At 39.4% G+C, this 25,865-nt stretch overlaps 1 protein-coding gene across 1 annotated transcript in view; it reads right to left on the bottom strand.

Annotated features, from left to right (window-relative positions):
* Nucleotides 1-857: 857 nt before the first annotated feature.
* Nucleotides 858-25,865, bottom strand: part of LOC124291416 (oxysterol-binding protein-related protein 2-like) — a 105,089-nt gene continuing 80,081 nt past the window's right edge. Inside the window, exons 11-20 of the mRNA XM_046728404.1 lie at nucleotides 12,849-12,983; nucleotides 11,920-12,017; nucleotides 9,541-9,717; nucleotides 8,477-8,555; nucleotides 7,699-7,817; nucleotides 6,891-7,020; nucleotides 5,649-5,792; nucleotides 4,992-5,115; nucleotides 2,269-2,359; nucleotides 858-1,396 (exon numbers count right to left, since the gene is read on the bottom strand). Of these exons, the coding sequence (XP_046584360.1) occupies nucleotides 1,294-1,396; nucleotides 2,269-2,359; nucleotides 4,992-5,115; nucleotides 5,649-5,792; nucleotides 6,891-7,020; nucleotides 7,699-7,817; nucleotides 8,477-8,555; nucleotides 9,541-9,717; nucleotides 11,920-12,017; nucleotides 12,849-12,983 (1,200 nt within the window). The 3' untranslated portion in view covers nucleotides 858-1,293. The remainder of the gene's footprint in view (nucleotides 1,397-2,268; nucleotides 2,360-4,991; nucleotides 5,116-5,648; nucleotides 5,793-6,890; nucleotides 7,021-7,698; nucleotides 7,818-8,476; nucleotides 8,556-9,540; nucleotides 9,718-11,919; nucleotides 12,018-12,848; nucleotides 12,984-25,865) is intronic.

Genomic DNA, 25,865 nt, shown 5'->3' with positions numbered 1-25,865 from the left:
TTTTTGAACTTTTTGGGGTGTTTCTCATATGTATTGGAAACTATAATATTGAACAAACTTTATGGATAAGGGACCGCTCATAATTTATGGCTTGGGGGTGATGATGGTTTTAAGGGGAACCCAATTTGTTCTGGGGAGGTAGGGGTCATCAATTTTGTACATAAAAATATTTAGGGGGGTGGGGTGGGGGGTGTCAGTCACATTGTACATGCTTCTCCATACAAATCATCATCATCCCCCCTAGCCATAAATTATGAACGGTCCCTAACAACTTCTTTATCTCATGAGAGCGACATTTCGATACAGATTCTTGTACCGTTGTGAAGGTGGTTATCCATAAGTTTGTACAATATTGTATGCCCCCAACTAAAATGCCACTCAAAGACGTTATTGGAAACTATGTCTAACAGACTTAAAATGTTAATTCAATCCCTGAAAGTGATAATTATCTTACAAAAGTCTACAGTAACAAAGACAGCATAAGCATAGGCATGGTTTTGCCAATATACATCTTCCACATCCTATAAACCATCCACACAAGATCACTTAGGCAGGAATCGAACAGCCATGTTCATCCTGATAAGCCAATGATATATAACGGTATACCTGAATAACAGTGGGTTTCCATTACAGACTTTATATACACATTTGTTCTTGATTATGAAGACTGAATATAGGTGTTGGTGAAATGGTATTTCATGTGATGATATTTCTGTTGGATCCATGAGGCATTTTACACATTTTCTGTGCAGTTCAAACTAAAATAAATATCATACACCATCCCTGTGACAAGATATCACTGTTGTTGTTCACCGAATGTAATTCGAAGATTCTTCTAGAACATCAGTATCCAGATCTTTTGGCTTGTACGACCATTTAGCTGCGGCCTTGTGCACCTTAATGGGTACCATTTCATTACGTGTCCTGATCACTAATCAGTGGCTTCAAAGTCGTCTAATCACAGATCAGCGGAGATTTAAACAACCAATCACCATCTCACACAACCAATCACATTCTTCTGTGAAAAAAAGAATCAACCAATCAGACCACAATCCACATTGACTGATCACCTGTAAATCATCCAATCAAAATTCACAAGAAGACAAATCATCCAATCGGAGACAACAGTTTGCCAGTAATGATAACACATACAGGACAATCACATTCTAGGTACATCCATCATGATGATCGCCCAAGGCTGGTGTTCTACAGGTCTGTAGTCTATATGTACAGCTATTGCATATTCTAGTGGTAGTCTTCTATGTACACCTAGGTCCTATTTGGGACGAACAATCAGAATATATCGGCACATGATGTCCAGTTCCTTTGCCAGTAGTCTCCCTTGAACATCCAGTCTTCCTTCCCTGTTGCAGGATTGACTGTGTATTCAAACCATCTGGAGAAGAAAAACAAGCATTTACTAATGGATACAAAATAAGGGATCAGCTGTTGATGCTCAGTCAGCTGAAGAGTCAGGATCTAGGACTGTTTGTCATATTTAATCTTTGTTGTTGGTCCGTTTCTTAACGCCACCCTCAACAATATACCAGCTATAGTCCGTTTGGCTCAAAAGCGCACCGATGAATTGCAATCTAACTCGAAAACTAATAAACATAAAATACTCAATGAAACGCTGATCATAATCAAAACATCATACCAACTCTGTGAGGTTTTTGCAGAAATTTTGTCCTAAAAATAAAAAAGTTGTTTAACAATCTATCATTAAAATATTGACGAAGTTCACTATTTGTTACGAGGGAGGAGTGCAGAGAAAGGGACAGCCAGGTGTTCGAGAACGGATGGAGACGGCACAGCACAGGTTAATGAATAAATAACTTTGTCTGTGAACGTGCTTCTCGAACACCTGGCTAATTGCAATTCATCGGTCCGCTTTTGAGCCAAACGGACTGTATATAGTGGTGCTCTGTAAATATTCGAGCCTGATTTATCAGTTCACAACAGAAATAACCCAATGTTCCTAATTCCAAGGAATTAGCTTGAGATCTTGTTCAACATAGAGGTCTTTATGCTATGACAAGTGATTATATTTAAGAATTGTTTACAGCACAGTTGTTTGAATAGAACTTTATAAAATGTCTATAAATGTAAAATAGTTGTTTAATGACCATAGTAATTATTACGGTTGCTGTGTTTTGACAGTTGTTGTGATTATTGTAATCCTACATTAGAACACTACAGAGTGTACTTGGAAACAATGAAAGTGCTGTGCTAGATGTTATTACATACCACACAGGACCAGTCACTCACCGTGGTGTCCATTCTTTCTTTGTTTTCTTCCTGTCCTTCCTGGCTGCTCTCTGCTTCTCCTCCAGGCGATTCTTCTCCAGAGCTGCTGCATCTGAAGGCAGACAGGAATTCAGCACAACCTTTCTACCAGTTCAATTTTATAACATAACACTCTTCCTCCCAAGCATGAGGGTATAATGACCAATCTCAGTCAAAATGAAGCTTGTGAGGGCAGAGACATGTGAGTTCAGAACCCTGTTCCACAACGTGATCGTAGTACGACTGTAGTAAGTCTGAGTTACGATCACTCAGGTGACAGGATCATGCTCAAGTGCTACTGCACTTGTGTGTGGGAAGTGAACTTAAGCTAATCCTGCTGTTGACAGAAGGACTCACATGAAAGTATTCCCAACAAAGCCTTGTCATTAATCTCCATTCTATCGGTTCATGTTTTATGTACAAATAGAGATGCCGGATCCATGCTCTGAATAATATGCTAGCTCATATCAGCGTCTAAAATTCCCGCCTGCCCAACCGTCCGGAACGGTCTATTTTCATACCGGACGGTCAAATTTCAAAAGTAGCCTGTCCGGTGGCCTGGTAGATATTTTTACCCCTAAGAGTAAATATTTCATAATATCAGACAGGTTCTCTTGTCGTAAGTTTGAGGTGTTTAAGGTATTAAGAAAATTATGTTCAACTATTTACGATTGGAAAGTTCATGTTACGATAACCAATCACAACACATGTACTCTCAGTTTACCTAAACTCGTTGCATTGCCTGTTAGTGCTCTGTAGTTGAAGTGCAATGCTTACAAACAGTGAATGGAGCTTGTCACAGTTGGAAATGGCAGTCACAGTTTTTCATTGTTGAAAACTGGACAGGCCAGTTTGTATCCGGACTGGTAATTTTTTTAAAGTTACCAGTCCGGCTGTCTGGCTTGGAATTTTGGGAGTTTTAAACACTGCTCATATATATACTGAGTCAAAAAAGAAACTTCACATTCTTTCTTCAGGGCACTATAAAAGAACAAGAGATGGTAAGATGGTTAAATTGTTATTATTTCATTGCTGAGATCTGTGTGATGTACTTGATACACTGACAGTGCCATAATCAGTTCCATTAGGCTACACCGCTGTTCCAAAACATGGGTATACAGAATGTTAAGTCACAAGAATAAAAATGCGAAATTTCTCAGTTCAATATCGTGTATGGCTGCCCCACGCATTCACCACTGCCAAACACCGTCTCCTCATCGACTGCCTGATGCTTGTGAACACGTGGTTGGGGATTCTGCGCCATTGCTCTTGCAAGGCAGCCAAGTTCCTGCAAATTCTGAGGTTGGTTCCTAAGACCACGAAGCCTTCTCCCAAGTGCATCCCAAACGTGCTCTATTGGATTAAGGTCAGGGGACCTCGATGGCCAGTCCATGACGCTGATTCCAGCGTTTTGAAGGAAATTTCATGTCAACATCGCGGTATGCGGCCGAGCATTATCATGCTGGAACTGTAGACCTGGGCCATGAGCCGCCATGAAAGGAACGAGTTCAGGGGTGAGCACCTGGTCGCGGTAAGCAGCAGCTGTGAGGTTTCCACGGATGACCAGAAGTCGGAACGGTTGTTCCCACAGAAAGCACCCCACACCATGCAACTTCCGCCCCGAATCTGTCGACTTCCTGTACACAACATTGGGCATACCGTTCACGACGTCGTCTCCAGACTCTATGCCTGCCGTCCGCGAATCTGAGGGTAAACCTGGATTCATCGCTAAAGACGACTCGATTCCAGTCTCTCTGGGTCCATCGGAGGTGACGTTGGGCCCACAGCAGACGCTGACGTTGATGAAACGGCGTCAATATTGGCCCACGATATGGACGCCGAGAATGGAGATTGGCAGCCCGCAACCGATTTCGAATGGTCTGTGGGGACAGTCGACCTCTAAACATCTCAGCCCTGGTTCGTGTAGCCGGCAGAAATCTGTCACGTAGGTGACGTAGGACGATTTGACGGTCTTCTGCTCGTGGACGTCACACGTGGACGATCCGACCTTTGGGCGATCAGAAGTGGTGCCAGTTTGTTGTAGACGACCTCGCAAGTCATACACAGTACGACGGCTGCATCCCATTGCTCTTGCGACGTCAATAACTGATCTTCCCGCTTGCAACATGCCAACGGCACTTTCACGCGCTTGCACATTTGACAATCGTGGCATTTCAAGTACCGTTAGAACTGTGGTTTAAAAGTGTTTTTTCAATTCTTGAGGCCAATGCAAACACGTGCATATGAAGAAAACTTCGATAGGAAGATCACGTGATCGACTGCACGTGCAAAACCTGATTTGGCACTAACGTCATTTGCACGACGAATGGATGGGTTTGAGTGGGTTTTGCTAACGTTTTTCTAGAGTCGAAAGATAGGGATCCCATTTCGGATACATAGATGTATCATCAGAGAAAAATTATTCATTATTTTTCAAATTACATTTTGTGAAGTTTCTTGTTTGACTCAGTATATATATATAGAATTTGGATGCCTACACACTCACTAGCGCAGAGGTTAATACTAGATCTGACAAGTCTCCATACGGGACATTTGAGAAAAAAACCTTTTGTAACATCCTGAATTTTAAATGTTATTTTTAATGCTGAGACGAAAAGCTAAGAATTTTGCACAAAGGAAATGAACTATGTTTTAGTCCAACAAAACTTTCGATATATCTGGATGTCTACCAGTCGGAGCCTCACCAATATTGCCATCCTCCATCAGCCTCATGTCTGGCCTGAGTCGGGAGTCTGTGGGCGGGAGTCGGTCCAGCATCCTCTCCAGCAGCTCGTTCAACCCCATCGCGAAGGAAGTGAAACAGAAGTACTGAAAGCACAACATGCATAGGGTGTTCACTGCACTGAAAAATAACTGTCACATCCTGCTTTAAAGTGTTTCTTTCATCAGTAATAATTGACAATTATTTTGGAAATGTCCTCAGATATCTCTCTAATGTATGTGATAGATAATTGATGAGTCTACAATCACAGTTGTCAATCATTTCATCCGCATGAAAGTAAACTAAACAAGTGTGCACACAAGTATCATGATGATAAGTGCCATTTAACAGAACAGAAATACTTTAAAAGGGAATGCAACTTTTGTCCAGGCTGGAAAATGTCAACATGCGGTCAAAACTTCCTCTACCATGTGCGCAGAGCGCAAAATCGAAGTTGCAGGCTCTTTGTTTTTAATCCAGTTTTAGCGATTTAAAGTTGCCGTTTTTACTGTTTCGTTTCGTATTATGTTTATGTTACTATTTCCACGATTAATGTGGACTTTTCAGCATTTTTCTGCACAGTGAGAAAGTGTTTTGGGTAGGCCTGATAAATTGCCTGTCTGGGATTACTTCTGCTAACCTTATGAGAGTCCTCTGGCCTGGGATTGGCTCTCCACAAGGTCACCTGACCAGGCAGACCCAGATCGTATGGCTGGAAGTTTTTGCTTGGAATGTCGTCTGCTACATCATCACCTGCACCCTTTGATGACGATGCACCATTTGCCTGTAAAGACACATTTAGAATCCAGAACAGGCCAAATAAGATTGATAGTGCTCCAATGCAATTCATTTTCTCCTTATATCAATGGTGATGAATGGAAGAATAGTGAAAATTGTGATTGACATGGTTATCTCCCTTGGACGTCAACTCTGGCAGGAATTAAACCTCTTGCATTTGAAAGGTCAAGAAACTCATCATGATAACACCTTACACAAAAACAGAAACAATCCTGATTGATGGGCAACTGAAAATCAATGTTTAATTCTCTTCTTCTAAGAGGGCTGCTCTAATAATATGTTTCACAGACACTAAACTTCACTATGAGTTCCGAGTTTATACTACTCAAACCCAATTTGTTCATATTACTGCCATTTCTGGTGTCCCCTGCCGTGATGTTGCTGGAATATTGCTAAAAGCGGCGTAAAACCAAAACTCACTCACTCACTCATATTACTGCAGTTACTTTATTGTGCCACAGCTGAACATTCAGTAAGTATTTCTTTGGCAATAAAACATAATTCACATATAACTTGAGCCACTGAATTAACTGCCTTTGTGAGCTCAAAGTGTGTATTCCAACTGATGTATAAGAATCTTATTACTTTATTTCAATGTCAGAACAGAAAGCAACTATACTATTAAAATGTGGACAGGTGTTTCAACATCATAAATCGACAGAGTTATGGACTTATCTCATGTTGCCTGATGTCACCATGCAAAGTAGGAAACTGAGCAAATAATGACTGGGTTTAATGGGTTTGATAATTTGGCCGGTCAGTTAGAAGGTGCTGGTAAAGGAATGCATTGTACAGGATCTTTTATAAGCACCTTAAAGATTGCTTTCAATCGATGTTTTCAGTCATGATAAGTGGACTTTTAATGATGATATATCATTGGAAAATAGATCGGTTTGTGTCATATGAAAACCCCTTAGATCATTTTTTATGTACAAGTGATGTTTACTCTCAGCATCAAAAAAAGTGAGTTTTGACTTTTTCTTTCTGTAAAATTTAGGGCTTCCAAGTTTATGTTCTTTTTAAGTCTGCACTGCAAACATTTAAGACCTATTGAAACCAGCGTGTAGCTTGTCATGGGACTCACCTTTGGATATGCATTATGGCTGGGAGATGAGTTGGAGGATGTGTTTTTGATGAAGGACTCATACGTTTCTGCCTCACAGGAGTACATGCCCAGCACCCAGTTGCCGTACATCGCTTTACATTTCCTCTTACTGAAACCGTCAGGACACACTTGAAGTAATATTCAAGAATGCTCATATCTACAGAAGGGCTGGTGGGATAACCTTATGTTAAAGCATTTGCTCGTCACGCCAAAGACCTGGGTTTGATTCCCAACATTGGTACAATATGTGAAGCCCATTTCTGGTGTTCCCTGCCATGACATTGCTGGAAGATTGCTAAAAAGCGGAATGATAAAAAGCGGTGTAAAACTAAACTCACTCTCTTATCTACAGGAATGTGGTCAACTGAATGTGGTCACAAGTCTAGGGGAGATAACTCTCATTTGTTGTAATTATTGCCAAGTGAGCCATTCTAAAATTAATTTGTAATCGTCAATTACCATGTTCTAAATAACTAGTTATATGCTGTATAGCATTAACAGGTTGTATTGCTGGGATGACGGCCACCTTGACAAGAACGGCATTTATGTTAGCAATCCTATGTGACGTAAGTTTCATAAAACACTCGTTCAAAAACCATCATGGGAAAATGTGATTGCCATAATAGGTGACTTTAAGTATTAGGTGGTTCAGTGACTTTGTTGTTTGGAACATGAGACATTGTTATATTCACGGACTCGCATATTTACAGGCCAACACGCTACTCCCGAGATCAATTGTGAGTGTGGAACAAATCACTGTAATTCAACAATGGATTAATTTGCTCACCTGGAATCAAATATAAAGCCTTCTACTTTATGGAGATCTTTACCGAACCAGCCTCCCTGTTTAAAGTTGAGGACAGCCTTGTGTTTTGTGGTGTGGTTAACAACTTCCATTGTCCCATACTGGAAACAGAAACAAGAAGATGAGGACAGTGGTCACGTCCCTGGAACCTCCTACCACACCATTCAGATGTCATTTCAACCACATCGTTGAGATCAGCTTTACTGCATTGTGAAAATATTCCAAGGGTGATGCAGGTTCTGATAATTATAACAACCAACAAGAAATGGTGCTGATAAACCGAAAATCAGGATCTGGGAGAAATCAGGATTCAAACTCCAAATGAGCATCTTAGATTACAATACAGCAACAGGGGCCCAGATGTCTGATGTCCCATTTCACGAAGCTATCGTAGTGCTACGACTGTCGTAAGTCTATGTTACAGTATTGGAGTTACGACAGTCGTAGCGCTAGGATAGCTTTGTGAAATGGTCCAACTGTAGCACTAGGATAGCTTTGTGAAACGGGCCTTGGACCATGAAATCAACAACAGTATGAAACAGGAAACAAATACATTGGTGAAATGTCATTGAGGTCCTGGGCCCATATGCACAAAGAGATCTTAATGTTATGACCACCTTAAGTCTTTGTTAAGAGTATGTGAGTTACGATCATTGCGGTGTTAAGATCACTTTGTGCAAGTGGGCAGTGACGGTTCACCAATATTTCTATTGGAGCATTCCCCACTGTCTACAACAAACCTGTCTGTTCTGATACTCACATGTTCAACCCAGAGTTTGCCCACAATGATGTTGTGCACACAACAGTTGACATTCTGCCATGTATACATCTCGTTGTGTCTGTAAGGAAAACAGACCAAAAATAACTAAGCATTCCAGAAACATCATGATGGTCAAAGGGAGATAATCTTCTTGTAAACTTTTCTGGACCAAGAAGGTGAGGTGAGGTGAAATTGGGTTTTACTTCGTACTTGAGAATATTTCGCTCATATGACGACGTGCATGCGTGTGTATGTGTATGTGCGGCTGCTTGTACTAGCCCAGACTTAGCTGGTTTTATAGTGCTAGCCCACTGAGATACCATGCCGCAGTGAAGCATGAATACCCCACTCAGACACATTATACTGACTCCGAGTCAACCAGTCCTTGTTGTACCCATTAATGCCGAGCGCCAGGCAGAGACCAACAAGTACCATATTTTAACGTCTTTTGGTATGATGCGGTCGGGGATCGAACCCGCGACCTTCCGCTCTCCGGGCGGACGCTCTGACCAGTACACCATGGAGGCGGTTTGGACCAAGAAGGAATTAAACCACATACGGAGGAGTACACCGAGTTCCACCTCTTTTGTATCTACCACACTGCATCATGCTATACAGCACAGAATAAAGACAAGTTTTCATACAACTCTTTCACACTACAATAACTCAAACATATTCAAATGTCACCTTTTGTTATTATTAAACAACATATATACTGTAGTTGGCAGCTATATGGCGGCGGTTTGAAAATAATCAAGTCTGGACCAGACAATCCAGTGATCAACAGCATGAGCATCAATCTATGCAACTGGGATATGATGATGTGTTAACCAAGTCAGAGTGTGACACCTGATCCCGTCTTACCACAGTCGCCTCTTACGACAAGCATGGGTTACTGAAGGCCAATTCTAACCCGGATCTTCACAGGTGAACATATACTGTAAAGTTGTAGAAAGAAATTATGTCACTTAAATTTTAGATGCAATTCTTTGATATCACAAAGACTTTGAATACTGCAGACTGAATGCAAAAATATTTACACACTTCACAAAAAAAGTACTTACTCTTTTAATTCTAACGTGATTGTTCCCTTGGGGTTGATTTCAACAGACTTTCCCCAGAACTTGAGTTTGGGGTTGATGGATCCATGGAAGGAATATTTGGGGGAGGAGACATGGATGGCACTGATGGGAGGGTGGTGACTGACTTGCTCCCCCATCAACTTGTAGCCCAGGTCAGGTCTGGAGGACACAAAAATATATCAGCATATAATTATTTATTTGGAGTTTACATGACACAAATACAAATTACCATCTATACAGTGGTCAAATGTAACATATGTATATATTTGGGATAACACTTTCTCAGTAAAGTACAGATTCTAGTACTTTTGTTGGGTTGAGTCCCATCTGAGATTCGAACCCACACCCTCAGAGTTAGGCACCTAATCGCCAGCACTGAGAGAGGGTGTGGGTTTGAATCCTGATGGGACTCAACCCAACAAAAGTACTAGAATCTGTACTTTACTGAGAAAGTGTAATCCCAAATATAACCTATGGTACAGGACACAGTTTTTCCACACAGGAAGAGGCGGGACACACTACACCAAAACTGTTGTTCATTAGGGTATGAAGCAGACATTTTGACTATGAAATGATGTAAGTACTGATGGATAATTTCCAAGTTTTGGTAAACCCCTTGGAATGACCTAGCACGAACAAATACAGAAGCCTTGTTGCTGACAAATTAGACCCTTTAATGTTGAACTTGTTTTAGTATAGACTGGAAATCAAAGACGTGACCCCACTGACTCATATCCTCCCTACCACCCATCCTGGTCAATGGAACAAGGACAGCATCAGTACCTAGACGGAAAGTGACAGTTCACAATAATCTATGACTTTAACTCAGTATTTATACAACTCATAATAACCTTTCAATGACTGGCTATCTGATCAGTAATGACTAACACTTCTAATCACACCAGATTCATAAACAACTTCGGAATTCTCTCCCATCACGTTTACCAGATTGACAATTTTGACAACCAGGCCCTGATTTCTCGAAACAAACTTCAGTCTCAGTTACTCAAAGTTGAGAAAACGCAGGAAAATGCATTTCCCAGAATGAACTGAAATCGATATGAAACTCAAACATAGCAGACATTTTGAGTTCGGTGGATAGATTACTAAAGTTGTTTGGGTTTTTTATTTTAAAAATGCAGTTGAGTTAAACATTCAGCTATTTCAAATTGTCAAACTTAGTTTGAAATTTGAGTAAAAACTTAAGTGTTTCGAGAAATCGGGGCCTGTACTTGATACGAATGTGTTATGATGTTTTGTCACTCTGACATAATCCAGCTATGTGTTCCCAAAACCTCGTCACTGACGTCATTCATTTTATAGGGCAACCTCTCAAACGGCACTTCTACAGAATATCCCCTTTATCATGGATTTAGTTTGCATTTGAACAAAATCCATAAAACTCACATTACAGTTTTAACATAAGGTGAGGTGAGGTGAAATTGGGTTTAACATCGTACTTGAGAATATTTCGCTCATATGACGACGTGCATGTGTGTGTATGTGTATGTGCGGCTGCTTGTACTAGCCCAGACTTAAGCTGGTTTTATAGTGCTAGCCCACTGAGATACCATGCCGCAGTGTAGCATGGATACCCCACTCAGACACATTATACTGATTCCGAGCCGACCAGTCCTTGTTGTACCCATTAATGCCGAGCACCAGGCAGGGACCAACAAGTACCATATTTTAACGTCTTTTGGTATGACGCGGTCAGGGATCGAACCCGCGACCTTCTGCTCTCCGGGCTGACGCTCTAACCACTACACGACGGAGGCGGTCTTTAACATAAGGAAAGTGAGGAATGAAGTAAAATCATTAGGCAAATTTAATGTATATTTGAGAAGAACCGAACATTCAACCTTTGTATTTGTAGCTCAGTGAGGATCAACAAAGGGATTTGTTGTTTCTTATACATAGAAAACCTATCAATGCTGGATATAATGACCGTGTTGTGTTACGTGATGGGCATTTATTTGATAACACATTGCCACTACAAGTAGCACATCTTAAAAGAACCCACGAATCCGTTGGTATATGACCAGATGGTGGCCACATGAACACATGCAAACACCTAGTTGCGGGTACAGCAACGTGCAGTGAACTTGTACAAAGTACTGTGACTGTGTGTCCCAGTCCACCCAGCTGTGAATGGGTACATCGTAACGATGGGAAAGCTGCAATAACTTGGTGTGCCTTGTGGCTGCAAGAGTTTTTGATCCCAAGGGAGTTGAGATTGATAATACGATGTGCCATTTGAGATTGACATCCATTGATCAAGGGGAAAAAAGCGGCTTGAGCACTTACTAGCTGCGTGGATATGTGTGCTATATAAATATCCTATAAGAATACACATCTCACCGTTCCAACTCGTAAGTTTCTCCTAACAAGGGGTTGAAAGGTTTTCCTATTCTTTCCCAGTTGGAAGAAATTGCTGACACAGCAAAAGCTGCAACATACTGAAAATAAATTTGCACAGATCAAGAACAACCAGCAGTCTCATCTATCGAACAGATGATCAGCACAATACATTGTACGTTTCTATCTTAACTCTGCATGCTGTTTGATCAAGGTCATGAACAATGTGATACTTACTGATGTATATTAAATCTATCAATAAAAATGCTTTAAAGTGACAAAAATAGAATCACACAGAGTTTTTCTCTCAAAAACACATCTGAAATCTATTTAATGTTTAATGCTCATACAATGCCAAATTAATAATACTTAAATCGTTAAACCATTAAAGAAACATATTTTTTACATTTTAATTTTTATAGGTACATCGTAAAGATGAATTTGAATATAAACACGATAACAAGACCTCAATTTCATATTTACGGGTATACAGATATTTGTTATCAGCAGGTGAGACAAACAGAAAACAATTGTTGAAAGGTTATCAGAATATGTTGCTACTTGTACAGTGGAAGATATGCTTGTCTCAGAGTAAACCCTGCTGTTACCTCTTGTAACCTGCTGTCTTAAATATCGACCTAACATATACACAATTTATCTATTGGTGAATACACAAATTAACATTTAGTAAAGTAGTGCAGAACCACTTAAAATTTGAAAAGCATCAAGATGACATTAAATATTTTGAACATAAATGCCAGATATTCTAAGTCCATGATTTAACTACTCTCAACTTTAAAAAAAATTGAAACAAGGTAAAGTATCGAGAGGCCTGAATAAGTTCGGACCTTCTGTGCTCGGAATATCTACAGGGTGCAAGCTATCCAAGTTAGATGCAATTGCTAATATGGAAGTGACCTCTAATGTCGTACCTGCATCCGCTTGACGGGGTCGGCCTGGCGACTGGCCTCATCCAGGAGGTAGCTATACTCCATATACTCGGAGATTCGCTGGATAAAGCTGATTGGCTCGTTGAATATCACAGGCATTGTGATCTTGGACAGTTCCTGAAACATTACCAAAAACCATTCACGTCACTTCCTGAGAGACAAAATACACTTATTTAAAACTGTGTCTTGAAAAGTTTGAACAAATTATTCAAGTTATAAAAAACTATGAAATACCCTGTTCAGCCAGGGAAGAAATTCATCAGGACTAACAGAAACTCGGACACAAAAACACACAATACGGTTCCACCATACATTAGTTCTTGAGTGGTTAATATGAAGTCAGGAATATTCAATACATCGAGGCGACATGTAAATATTAGACTGGGCAAAGCAAACAGTGATAAATAGCCTGATCAATGATCCCCTATGTCAGGGTACTACAATCAACCAGGTCTTACAACTTGCCCATCAAATCATCATCCCGGAGATCGAATTTGTTCCGGAATTGGCAGAGATTTCTGTTCAAAAACTTCTTTGTGAAACTCAAATGATGTATGATAAGGTCTAGTGTTTCTGTCTGAATAACACAACTACTAGACTGACTGACTGAGTTTGGTTTTACGCCGCTTTTAGCAATATTCCAGCAACATCACGGCGGACAACTACTAGAATGGTCATTATGGACTCAAAGCTGCAGACTGATTTTGCTAGGTTGCCAGATCAATTCTATGTGTTGTGTAACTGATTCCTTGCCAACATAAGCGATACAAGTGGCATCAAGAAACTGACAAGATTAACTTAAATGGACCACTGCTTTTGATTAGTTTACCATTATTTTCAAAACAACAATATTTTTGTGATCTGCTAATTCAGCTTCAAACAATATATTGTTGCTTGACTTTGATTTTCTTGCATGACAAATGTTTGAGACTACAAAAGGTCATTTATAAAGTGTTTGATTAACATTGGGTTATATGAATAATCATCATATTACCATGAGGAGTACACAATTAAAACATTCGTGTAAGTCATGATATTTCCTGAGAGAAAGGGTGCTCGTCACGCAAGGACCCCGGGTTTGATTCCCCACATGGGTACAATGTGTGAAGCCCATTTCTGGTGCCCCCTGCCTTGATATTGCTGGAATTTTTGCTAAAAGCGGCATAAAACCAAGCTCACTCACTAAGAGAGATAAAACTGGACCGCGTACATCTCCAGCTTTTCATAAAACCAACAACCAAAATCTATGCCCTCCATCTCATCACACATATCTATGATCAGTTCCACGAGATCAGGTTTGAATTTGGAATACAGAATTATACATAAATATTTCTCATCCCATTTACAACACTATCCAATCAGGTGAACACAGGCTGTCTTCGATGACAAAACGTCCCCTTTAACATCCCGAAAAAGAGTCCACAGTTCACTCAGTCGACTAGGCCCTTCAATCATGACAGCCAGGGAATCAAGGACAATCCCAATCAATGCCCACCTTGCTTTCTGTACTCAACCAATAATAATCCTCCTGGTGCTTAAGAGGCTGTGGCCCTTGCCGCAGATACTTGCTCTGTTATTGAGACTATTTATTACAAAATGGGAGGAAGAGCTTCCCTATTCACTCCCCTAGCAGATTGCCCTCAAGCATCTTACAGAACAATTACAACAATAAGCCGATTGTGGGATATCTGTCTGAATCCCGCTCAGGCAAGACTGATTGGGGTAGTGCAGTGGTTGATGTGTTTGTTCATCTTGGACTCATAACACAAAGTGGCTCCTGTTAACATGATTGTTTAACATGGTACTTCACATTTTCCACAACTTGAAACCTTAATAAATAAATATTCTGTCTGCCTCCTTCTCTTAAATCAATCACATTTTCTACATAATGCTTACTAGGAAAATGTGAATATTTGGCATTAAGACAGAGAACATGAACAGCTAATAAACCAAGAAGCGTAATGATGGCAAATCTGAATTCAAACCTATGGTCACCTGGGTCATACTCATGCTGATAGACATAAAAGGATTCCACGGCCAGAAGTATTCAGTGACCACTGTTTCTTGCAGTGAGTGAATTTAGTTTTATGCCACACTCAGCAAAATTCCAGCTATACGGCGTCTGCCTGTAAATAATTGAGTCAGGACCAGACCATCCAGTGATCAACAGAATGAGCATCAATCTATGCAATTGGATACGATGACATGTGTCAACCAAGTCAGCGAGCCTGACCACCCCATCCCGTTAGTTGCCTCTTACTGGGTTACTGAAGATCAATTCTAACCTGGATCTTCATGGGTCCTGTTCCTTGTAAATGCAGAGTGAAGCATGGCTTTTATTATTTTTTAAGATTATTCTAGAAATATTTGCCGTGGTAGGTGGGAAGAAATAAAATGAAATAAAGGTTGCGATTATTTCTTGTTTTCTGAAAAAATGTTAAGTGCATCTCCCTACTTCTTCCTTGCAGTAAAACTAGCAACACAGTTGTATGCACATTGTACGTTATTGTGGTATAAAAAGAATAACGCCTTTCAAATACATGTTTTCTCCACTTCATATCTCAGGGTTATGGTCAGTTTTCCAAATTGAAATAAAACCCTCCAAACCTATTTGTTTTGGGGGTTACTGTGTGAGTGTGTGATTGAGTTTTACGCTGCATGCAGAAATATTCCAGCTATATGGCAGAGGTCTGAAAATAATCGAGTCTGGACCAGACAATCCGGTGATCAACAGTATGAGCATTGATCTATGCAAGTCAGCGAGCCTGACCACCCGATCCCGTTAGTCGCCTCTTACAACAAGCATGGGTTAATGAAGAGAATTCTAACCCGGATCTTCATGGGTCGGGTTATTATGTGAAACCTGGGTGATGTGTCATCATGTAGCCCCCATAATGTAGGTTGCTGCTGACACTATCAACCACTAGTTGGCCTGGCTGCACTAGTTACTGAAGCATGCGGTGAAATTCCTCAAATTCAGCAGACTCCAAGACAAAACTGTATGAAACTGACCCAACTGCCAAAGCAGGTTTAAGATAACATTGAACTTCATTGCCTAACTGCGAAAGTGGTATTGAACTCAAGGGACACTTGCCTTATTTCCAAATTAAGAATAGTGATAACAGGCTAAACTGTATGAAACTGACCCAACTGCCAAAGCAGGTTTAAGATAACATTGAACTTCATTGTCTAACTGCGAAAGTGGTATTGAATTTAAGGGACACTTGTCTTATTTCCAAATTAAGGACAGTGATAACAGGCTATTTGTATGAAACTGACCCAACTGCCAAAGCAGGTTTAAGATAACATGTAACTTTACAGTCTAACAGCAAAACTGGTATTGAATTCAAGGGACTCTTCTCTCATTTCCAAATTAAGAATAGTGATAACAGGCTATTTGTATGAAACTGACCCAACTGCCAAAGCAGGTTTAAGATAACATGTAACTTTACAGTCTAACAGCAAAACTGGTATTGAACTCAAGGGACTCTTCTCTCATTTCCAAATTAAGAATAGTGATAACAGGCTATTTGTATGACACTGACCCAACTGCCAAAGCAGGTTTAAGATAACATGTAACTTTACAGTCTAACAGCAAAACTGGTATTGAACTCAAGGGACTCTTCTCTCATTTCCAAATTAAGAATAGTGATAACAGGCTATTTGTATGAAACTGACCCAACTGCCAAAGCAGGTTTAAGATAACATGTAACTTTACAGTCTAACAGCAAAACTGGTATTGAACTCAAGGGACTCTTCTCTCATTTCCAAATTAAGAATAGTGATAACAGGCTATTTGTATGAAACTGACCCAACTGCCAAAGCAGGTTTAAGATAACATGTAACTTTACAGTCTAACAGCAAAACTGGTATTGAACTCAAGGGACTCTTCTCTCATTTCCAAATTAAGAATAGTGATAACAGGCTATTTGTATAAAGCTACTCCTGTGAAGTGATCAACACCATCCCTGCCCTGCTCCACACAAATGCCATGGCTCCGAAGGAGCCCACCTAGGACATGAAAGTGATCTATCGAGAACCATGGACGGAGTGAAACGAAAAAATTGATTGGCCTAAATTTGTTCCTCTGTCCTGACTGCCAAAAGCCCGAAGAAATCAATCTTCTCCTAAATTTAGTTTTCTTCTCGGGCAAACTTGTCTACAGGAATAACAACCATCCCCCTACTGGCTCCATGTAGCTCCACGCTCTGTGCAACTATCAAACTTTGTACAGAGTTCGAAGAAAGCAATCAAGCAGGATAGGATCCCAATCAATGGCCTCATCACATCAATAATTCAAAAAGTACCACACGTGACAAGTAGACCCCGCTAGTCGCCCGGATCAATGGAACAATCCAAGTTTTCGAAATAACCCGGTAGGCAGTCGTTTCTGTGCCTTGGCGTTGCTTGCAGTTATGATACTAATGTCAATTCCGGCACTGATAAAATCAATATGCATCATTATCTTATATTTATCTTTGTGTGATCTTGGGGGGTAATTGCTCTGTCTAGCCTACAGTCCCTTCCCTGCCGCCAAAACTGTAGGGAAAAATCCTGGTTCATCCAAAGTATGTATCAGGAGACTCTGTTATTCACTTTGGTAACATGGTAACATATAATTGGTTTCTCTGCCAGAGGATCATACGGTTCAAGTTGATGTTATGTCATCTCTACTGCTGCCATAATATGATTGCATCAAGCTCTGATTGCCCAGCGTGAAGCTGAACTCATATTAGAGCTGCATTTGTTGGTTTGATTTTAATATCCCTCCGGGCCCATACTGACATCCTGTATGGAATTCAAAATCGTTCTTGACACATCACCCTTTTGCTTTTCTGTATAAACATTATCCTGCTTTGAAAAAAGGTAAATCTGTCTCCCATTTTCATGAAGGAAAATCAAGTTCTATGGATAGTCAACTTCTATATTGCGATGAGTTCAAAGTTTCAGCGTAGGTACTAACACCGTTATCAAGCAAGTGATAGTGTTAGTTCCTACCCCGAAACGTTGCACTCATCGCAATGTAGAAGTTGACTATCCATAGAACTTGGTTTTCCTTCATCTTCCAAACTTCTAAAATGACTCTCAAAGATCCCATTTTCATTATTAGAAATCCTTGTTGTGTCTTAGCAGAAGGATATTTGACGGAAGAAAGAAACTTGTCTTGCATGCTCTTCGTGTATCTGTCTTTGATGCCCAATGATACAACAATTGTTGCACTCTAAACACATACCTCTGATGATGATCAGTTTTAAGTAAATGCATTTTGAAACTGGAGACATGAAACCATGTTTGAACTCCTACGGACATTGTAAATGGTTTTGAGACTATAACAAGAAGTCAGCGAGAGTGTGCGAGAGGATGCCATTTTGTTTTGGTGTCAGTGTACAGTGTAAGCGTGGGAAACCACGTGGGAGATTCACAATGTGAATAATTTTGCACTGATCATATACAACAGACAAGTCATCACTTGCATTCTTGATCAAAAGTGTAACCGAGGATTGATATTTGAGTACCATGGTATGGTAAATATTGAGTGTGCCTTGGTGCCATCACTAAAATTATAAAGATAATACGCTCCATGATTCATTTAATGGAAATAAGATAAATTTAACCAACTGAAATGATTCAAAACCAAATTTGCACCCCATCAAAGTGTTTATCAGTGGCACTTTGAATCACGCAGCTCCACATGGGAGTGGCCATTTTGAACGCCAGGAAATCCCGTTTTGGATGCCAACAAAGTTTGTGTGTTATATCTTATGGGTCCAGGACAAATGAAGCTGAACTATTACTGCCTTCTTCATAGTAGTTGGGAAATACAGCTTTCAAGTTCACAGGTTTACAGGGTGTTCACTGACTTATTATAGAATACATTGCTGTGATATAACTGTTGTGATGCTTTAAGTTTGACTGGATCATAAAGATATCGGCACACTTATTTTCACAAAGCACACCTAAATTATCTGTCTGAGGCCCTATGGCACCCTTTGAAAAAACTGCATTTCTTCCCGGTATCTCTCGTTGATTTTACTTGCACACCCACTCGCTCGCCTGCCCGTCTACTTCCTCTGAAGCTGAGGGATGCACAACATATAAACTAATTTGGTTGGCCTCTGGAACACAGATTTCTTTCATTCATGTTTCTGCGAAACTCTATGTCTGATGTGACATTTACCTTCGTTTAATATTCATTATAGCCTTTCACCATGCAAATGTTCACAGGCTTTGTTCTGTTTAGTTCTAAATCCTTGCTGTGACACAAAGACAATGAGGCCTGTCCCTGTTGATTAAGTGCTTCATTCTTGGATAGTTTCAGTCTCAACATGCACAGAAGCTGACTGATTAATCTTTCAAGTGAAACAAATGCAAATTTAATTGTTTATTCAATTCAACTTTTTGCTGATAAGATTGACTTTTACTGATTGTGAGAATATTTTATTGCAAATGTAATTGTTGTAAACACAGCATGGTGTTTGGTCCCTAGCACATGGGAATCTTTGGTTGAAGTGCGACAGTGCACTTCAGTGATATGAAATAAAGGATTTCATATAAATTTTACTTTTGTATATCATTTAACCATGACGTCAGGATACTAATTTCTTTTTTCAGCTGTCTGTAAACATTATCAACTGCTGAGATGCCATCTCCATAATAACCAGTTACAGTGAGTGAGTGAGTGAGTGAGTGAGTGAGTGAGTGAGTGAGTGAGTGAGTTTAGTTTTATGCCACACTCCAGCAATATTCCAGTTATATGACGTCGGTCTGTAAATAATCGAATCTGGACCAGACAATCCAGTGATTAATATCATGAGCATGGATCTCCACAATTGGGATACGATGACATGTGTCAACCATGTCAGCGAGCCTGACCACCCGGTCCCGTTAGTTGCCCCTTATGAAAAGCATGGGTTTCTGAAGATCAATTCTAACCTGGATCTTCACGGGTTGATGATCAGTTACAAGGAAATGTCATCAGTCCTTCCTGACTTTTACTTGTCTCTGACCAGCAAACATGTCAGATTTTAGCCTTGGTTCTGTTTTAACTATAATTTCCGTCAGATCTGATGATCTAAAGTTGTACTGCATTGCTTACTATAAACAGCAACAGTTAAATAAAGGAAGACATTGGTCGTTAGACAAGCTCCAGCATCGAGAAGTCTTCCTTGATCCGAAGATTGCACTATCAGGATTTTCTTTATGAACAACTGGTGTCGCCAAGTTCCAACACAACAGTTTAATGAATATCGAAGTAAACTGTAATTACCAGGCGACATGCTTCTGTATCGCTATGGTTACAAGGAAATAACGGTACTGGGGTTTCTTGAATTCTGCTTGTAGTGGCACAGGGCCAAAAGTAAGAGACACAGTAGATGTCTCATCTCAGAGAGAGGGAGAGGGAGAGGGAGAGGAAGAGGGAGAGGGAGAGGAAGAGGGAGAGGGAGAGAGAGAGAGAGAGAGAGAGAGAGAGAGAGAGAGAGAGAGAGAGAGAGAGAAAAAAAAAAGAGAAAGAGAAAGAGAGAGTGTGGCAATTTTTATCTGTCATTCTTGCATCAAATAAAAAAAACAAAACAGCCACAGCTTTTGTTCATGACTGACTGACTGGGTTTGGTTTTAGGCTGCTTTTAGCAATATTCCAGCAATATCATGGCGGGGGACACCAGTAATGGGCTTCACACATTGTGCCCATGTGGGGATTCGAACCCAGGTCTTTGGTGTGACGAGCCAACGCTTTAACCACTAGGCTACCCCACCGCCCCTTTTATTTATGAACTCATACCGCTAATGAAAGACCAAGGACTTTGTATGACACCTTCTTGGACCAGAAATATTGACAGTGATTCGCACATATTTAACATTTGGTTGATGGGAAGTACTTTAGATCTGTCAAAACAGGCTGTGATAGAATATGCATTTCTCAATGGAAAGCTCTCCTGCGCACAGGGGCCACTAGCCCTCAAACTGACCGGTTCCAGTCACATATGACAAATCAATATCCAGTATATACTGTTGAATGGAACCACTGGCGAGTGAGAAGGACAACTGGGGACTGGGTTCAGGAGTGAGTGAGTGAGTGCATGAATATGTAATTTTGGAGTAAAATTGATATTTTATACTTATCCTGACTCATGCTCTTTTGCTTGTCTTCTTCTTCTTGCTAACATAGTGGAACACTTGTATCTCCCTAATTGAAGCTCCCTTCAATTTAAAATCACTAATTAGTATTCACCACGAAGCTACCTCCTTTCCACAAGCTGAACGAGGGCTTCACCTCTACCCATGTGCCTCACTCTCTCCTCATATACTGAGCCCAACATTTGAATTTACAGGGAAATCCAAAGTGTTATTTGGGGAGGATGGGAGGGCTGACCTCATGAGTCAGGATAAGTATAAAATATCAATTTTACTCCAAAATTACATATTTTTCCTTATCCTGACTCATGCTCTTTTGTTTGTAGCATCCTACTGAACGGAGGTGGGAATACTAATACTTTGGATTTTAATAATTAGTGATTTGAACTGTGATGATTGTAATAACCCTATGGGAACTTCATAAAGGCACTGAACTGATGAATTCCTGCTGCTAACTTATCAGCTGCCATATAAAAGGTTATTACCATGTACTTATTATGATAAAGTATATATAACATTAATACAATGCTTAAGACTAATAGACTTAAGCTTGTTAATATGCTAGTATAAACTCCTTAGAGTTTGTTAGCTAAAATACTTTTAAGATATAACATAGTCCTAAGCTTAAGATATGATTAAACTTAAGCTAATTATATAATAGCAAACTCTTTTAGAGTTTGTTAGTTAATATACTTATATGATATAGATATAATGCTGAGCTTAAGATATGAATAAGCTTTAGCTATATATATAATAGCAAAAACTCTGTAGAGTTTGTTAGCTAATATATTTTTATAATATGAGATAGTACTGTGCTTAAGCTATAATTAACTTAAGCTACATATATAATAGCCAAACTCTGTAGAGTTTGTTAGCTAATATATTTTTATAATATGAGTATAGTACTGTGCTTAAGCTATAATTAACTTAAGCTACATATATAATAGCCAAACTCTGTAGAGTTTGTTAGCTAATATATATTATAATATTAGTATAGTACTGAGCTTAAGATATAATTAACTTAAGCTACATATATATAGCAAAACTCTGTAGGGTTTTGTTAGCTAATATATTTTTACAATATGAGTATAGTAGTGTGCTTAAGATATAATTAACTTAAGCTACATATATAATAGCAAAACTCCTCAGAGAGTTTGTTAGCTAATATATTTTACAATATGAGTATAGTAGTGTGCTTAAGATATAATGAACTTAAGCTACATATATAATAGCAGAACTCCTGTGAGTTTGTTAGCTAACATATTTTACAATATGAGTATAGTATTGTGCTTAAGATATTATTAACTTAAGCTACATATATAATAGCCAAAAAAAAACTCTGTAGAGTTTATTAGCTAATATGTTTATAGTGTAACCATAGTACTAAGCTTAAGATAAGATTAGACTTAAGCTAAATGTATATAGCAAAATAAACTCCTTAGAGTTTATTAACTAATATACTTTTATGTTAAAAACATAGTACTGAGCTTAAGTTATGATGAAACTTAAGCTATATATATATAATAACAAAACTCACGAAGTTTTGTTAGCTAATACCTTTATAATGTAAACATACTGCTTAAGATATGATGAAAACTTAAGCTAATTGTATAATAGCTTAAAACAACCCTTTAGAGTTTGTTAGCTATGATATAAACCTAGTATTGAGCTTATGAAGGAAAACTTAAGCTACATATATAATAGCAAGAACTCCGTAGAGTTTGTTAGCTAATACATGTTATAATGTAACCATAAAGCTTAAAATATGATGAAACTTAAGCTTAAATATATAATAGCAAAACCCTTTTAGAGTTTTGATAGCTAATATACCTATATGATATAAACATAGTACTGCTTTAAGATATGAATAAGCTTAAGTTACATATATAATAGCTAAAACTCTGTAGAGTTTGTTAGCTAATACATGTTATAATATAACCATATTGCTTAGAAATATGATGATACTTAAGCCAAATAGCAAAAACTCTTTAGAGTTTGTTAGCTAATCTACTTATATGATATAAACATAGTACTAAGCTTAAGATATGAATAAGCTTAAGCTACCTATATAATAGCAAAACTCCTTAGAGTTTGTTAGCCAATATATTTTAATAATATGAGTATAGTACTATGCTTAAGGTATAATTAGCTTAAGTTACCTATATAATAGTAAAACTCCCAGAGTTTGTTAGCTTAATTAACTTAAGCTATGTATAAAATAGCCAAAAACTCTGTAGAGTTTGTTAGCTAATGCATTTATCATGTAACCATAGTATTACTCTTAAGATATGAATAACTTAAGGTAAATATATATAATAACAAACTCTGTAGAGTTGTTAACTTATATATTGTATGATGTAATAATCATAGTACTGTGATGATAAAAGGAACTTAAGTAAATTATATATAGCATGAAGCTATTTAGTATTGTTATAAGATAAGTAAAAATCTGTTAGATTGACTTATCTTCTCCGAGGAACTGTCAGCTGTTGTGCGAGGACCATGGGATCGAATTGGTGTATACCTGAGACGCCCTCGGTGGTGATATCTCTCAGATAATGGTTTGCAACCACCATATCGGATTTCCAGAAATAAACCCTCCATTATTTCAATCACATTTGTGTAGAACAATTCTAGAAGTTAGCTATAATATCATGAGTATTAAGCTCATGGAGGGTCGGAATAGGTCCATCCGCATATGCACGTAGTATGACAGTTCTGATCCAAATGGAGATATAGTACACCTAGACTTCACTCTGCGTGAAGTTGATGATAGAGGAAAAATCTGTTGCATTTTTCCTCCTGTTTGGTTTGGTGGAGATAAATTTACAGTGCTCTTGCTGGCCATCTTGATAGAATCATCGTATCATGGGGTCCAAGTATGTCATCCAGGCGTTGTTCATAAACCTCACTTGTGAGGTGTTGGAGCACTATATTCATATCCCCAGGTTGGGCGGAAATTTCGCTTTTATTCTCCAAACAGAAGTTTAGTAGGTTTACTAACCATCTAGTTGTGTTAGTCGCTTGATGAAATTCAGCTGTAGTCTGAAAACGCTGTGGATTTAGATCCACTTGTATCTTCGCTCTAGGTAATTCGCTAAGTAAATCCTTTGACGATGTAGGTGCACAACCAGGTGTGTCTGTCCTCGCTGAACTTTATGTAAAATCGCCTGACTGCCGATCCCTCGCCTTAACTTGACAGGGGAGGTCTCTAACTTGAAGAAAGGCAGTCTAATCAATGTTCAGGTTAACTGGACTGTAATGAGGCTTGCTCGCTCACTGATATATAGTTGTCACTTGTGACGTAAGTCTTGAACTGTGAACAGAGATCGACCTCTGTGTAGGTCGCTGTCCCTCGCGTCCAATCAGAACAAGGCATTTTGATTCTGTATAAATACCCGCCAGATGTCACCGTGTAGCGGAAAACCCACCTTGAATAAATTCTTGTCGCCGCTGATATTAGCATAAACGCCGGTCTTCACCGTAGCTTCCCGGTTATCCGAAAGTGACCACGGTTTCGAGGGTTAATGGTAACCGCTGAAACCTCCGGGCCAAATATCTCGCCTGTAAATTTTATGCTGGGTAGGTTATTTTCCTGGTTGTCGAAAAATAATTTCAGTTTTGAATATAATTCACTTCCTTATATATATGGGTATAAACAACTTGCAAGTTGTGAGCTTGTAGACTGTATACATGAATGTATCGCCATAATTGTAGAATTAACGCTTGAACTTGTTGTACATATTTCTTCCTCAGAAACTTTGACGATTAAGAGTTATACTCGCTGTAACAAGGCTGCTGTTCAATTTCGATATTGAATTGTTCTGCAGATATGCGTAATGGTCACGCATGTAGATAATCGTATCGCCGTCCGGGATTGTATATTAGCAATTTATACGAATAGTTGATTTCTGTGAAGATCTATGAAATGTCGCTGACTAATAATACAGCGACGCTCTGTGTTGTAAATAGCCTAAGCAATTATCTTCACAGAGGCTTATAGATCGCATCTGGCATACAGTTGATAATCAACTTATGCGACGCCTTGAACGGACTGACGAAAGTAGCTATATATGACGAAAGTGGCTAGTATATGGAAACCTTGGAGGAGACTTCCTCGGTGAACGCCGAGACTTCGCTGGGTTCTCAAGTATCCCTTCTAGATCTTCTGGGTGAAGTAGACTTGAGTTACTTTAGCCTTCGCGACCATCGCTAAGGTGTCGAGTCAAAGCCCGATTAGTATATATATATATATATAAATATATATATGAGCTTGCTTCGCGGAACAGCCTCTGTGTTTAACAGGATGTGGATCGGGCGGCTTTTTGCCTAAGTAGGGCCGCGATGGATCATCTTATATTCAGAAGTCGTGGTTACTAAGTCTGGTGATAAGTGTCTAATTGATCGCTCTAGATCTATTTAGGCCAGCTTAACATACGCCTCGCCATGGATTCAACAGAACCAATATAATGATTGTAGTTCTTATACTTGATATCGATGATCAACTTGTCTATGGGTTGATCTTCTCGAGACTTGTGAGGGGAACGCTGATAGTTTCGCCTAAGCTCTTGTATAGTCCCTCGATGTCCTTCTAGATGATGATGATCTGATTCAGGTGTCCTTCGCGCATGCCTTCGCTGGCTTCCTCTGCGTCCGTCCGGGAACGACGATATGACCTTCGCGCGGCTTCCGCGGATGTCTGATGGTCCGAGTCCACATCTAGGGATGAAACCGCATAAGGTGATGATCGATCCTGCCTTCGCTAAGTCCTTCGCTGGCTGTACATCTAGGTTCTTCCCGCTGGCTTACATCTAGGCTGTACATCTAGGTCCTTCGGTCCTTCAAAGGTGGTCCGTGACTTCCTTC

The sequence above is a fragment of the Haliotis rubra genome, unplaced genomic scaffold (assembly GCF_003918875.1).
Source record: "Haliotis rubra isolate DU_JTF1 unplaced genomic scaffold, ASM391887v1 Scf490, whole genome shotgun sequence".
NCBI classification, from domain to species: domain Eukaryota; kingdom Metazoa; phylum Mollusca; class Gastropoda; order Lepetellida; family Haliotidae; genus Haliotis; species Haliotis rubra.
The sequence above is the reverse complement of the archived record's forward strand: the minus strand, read 5'-3'. Positions and strand labels throughout refer to the sequence as shown.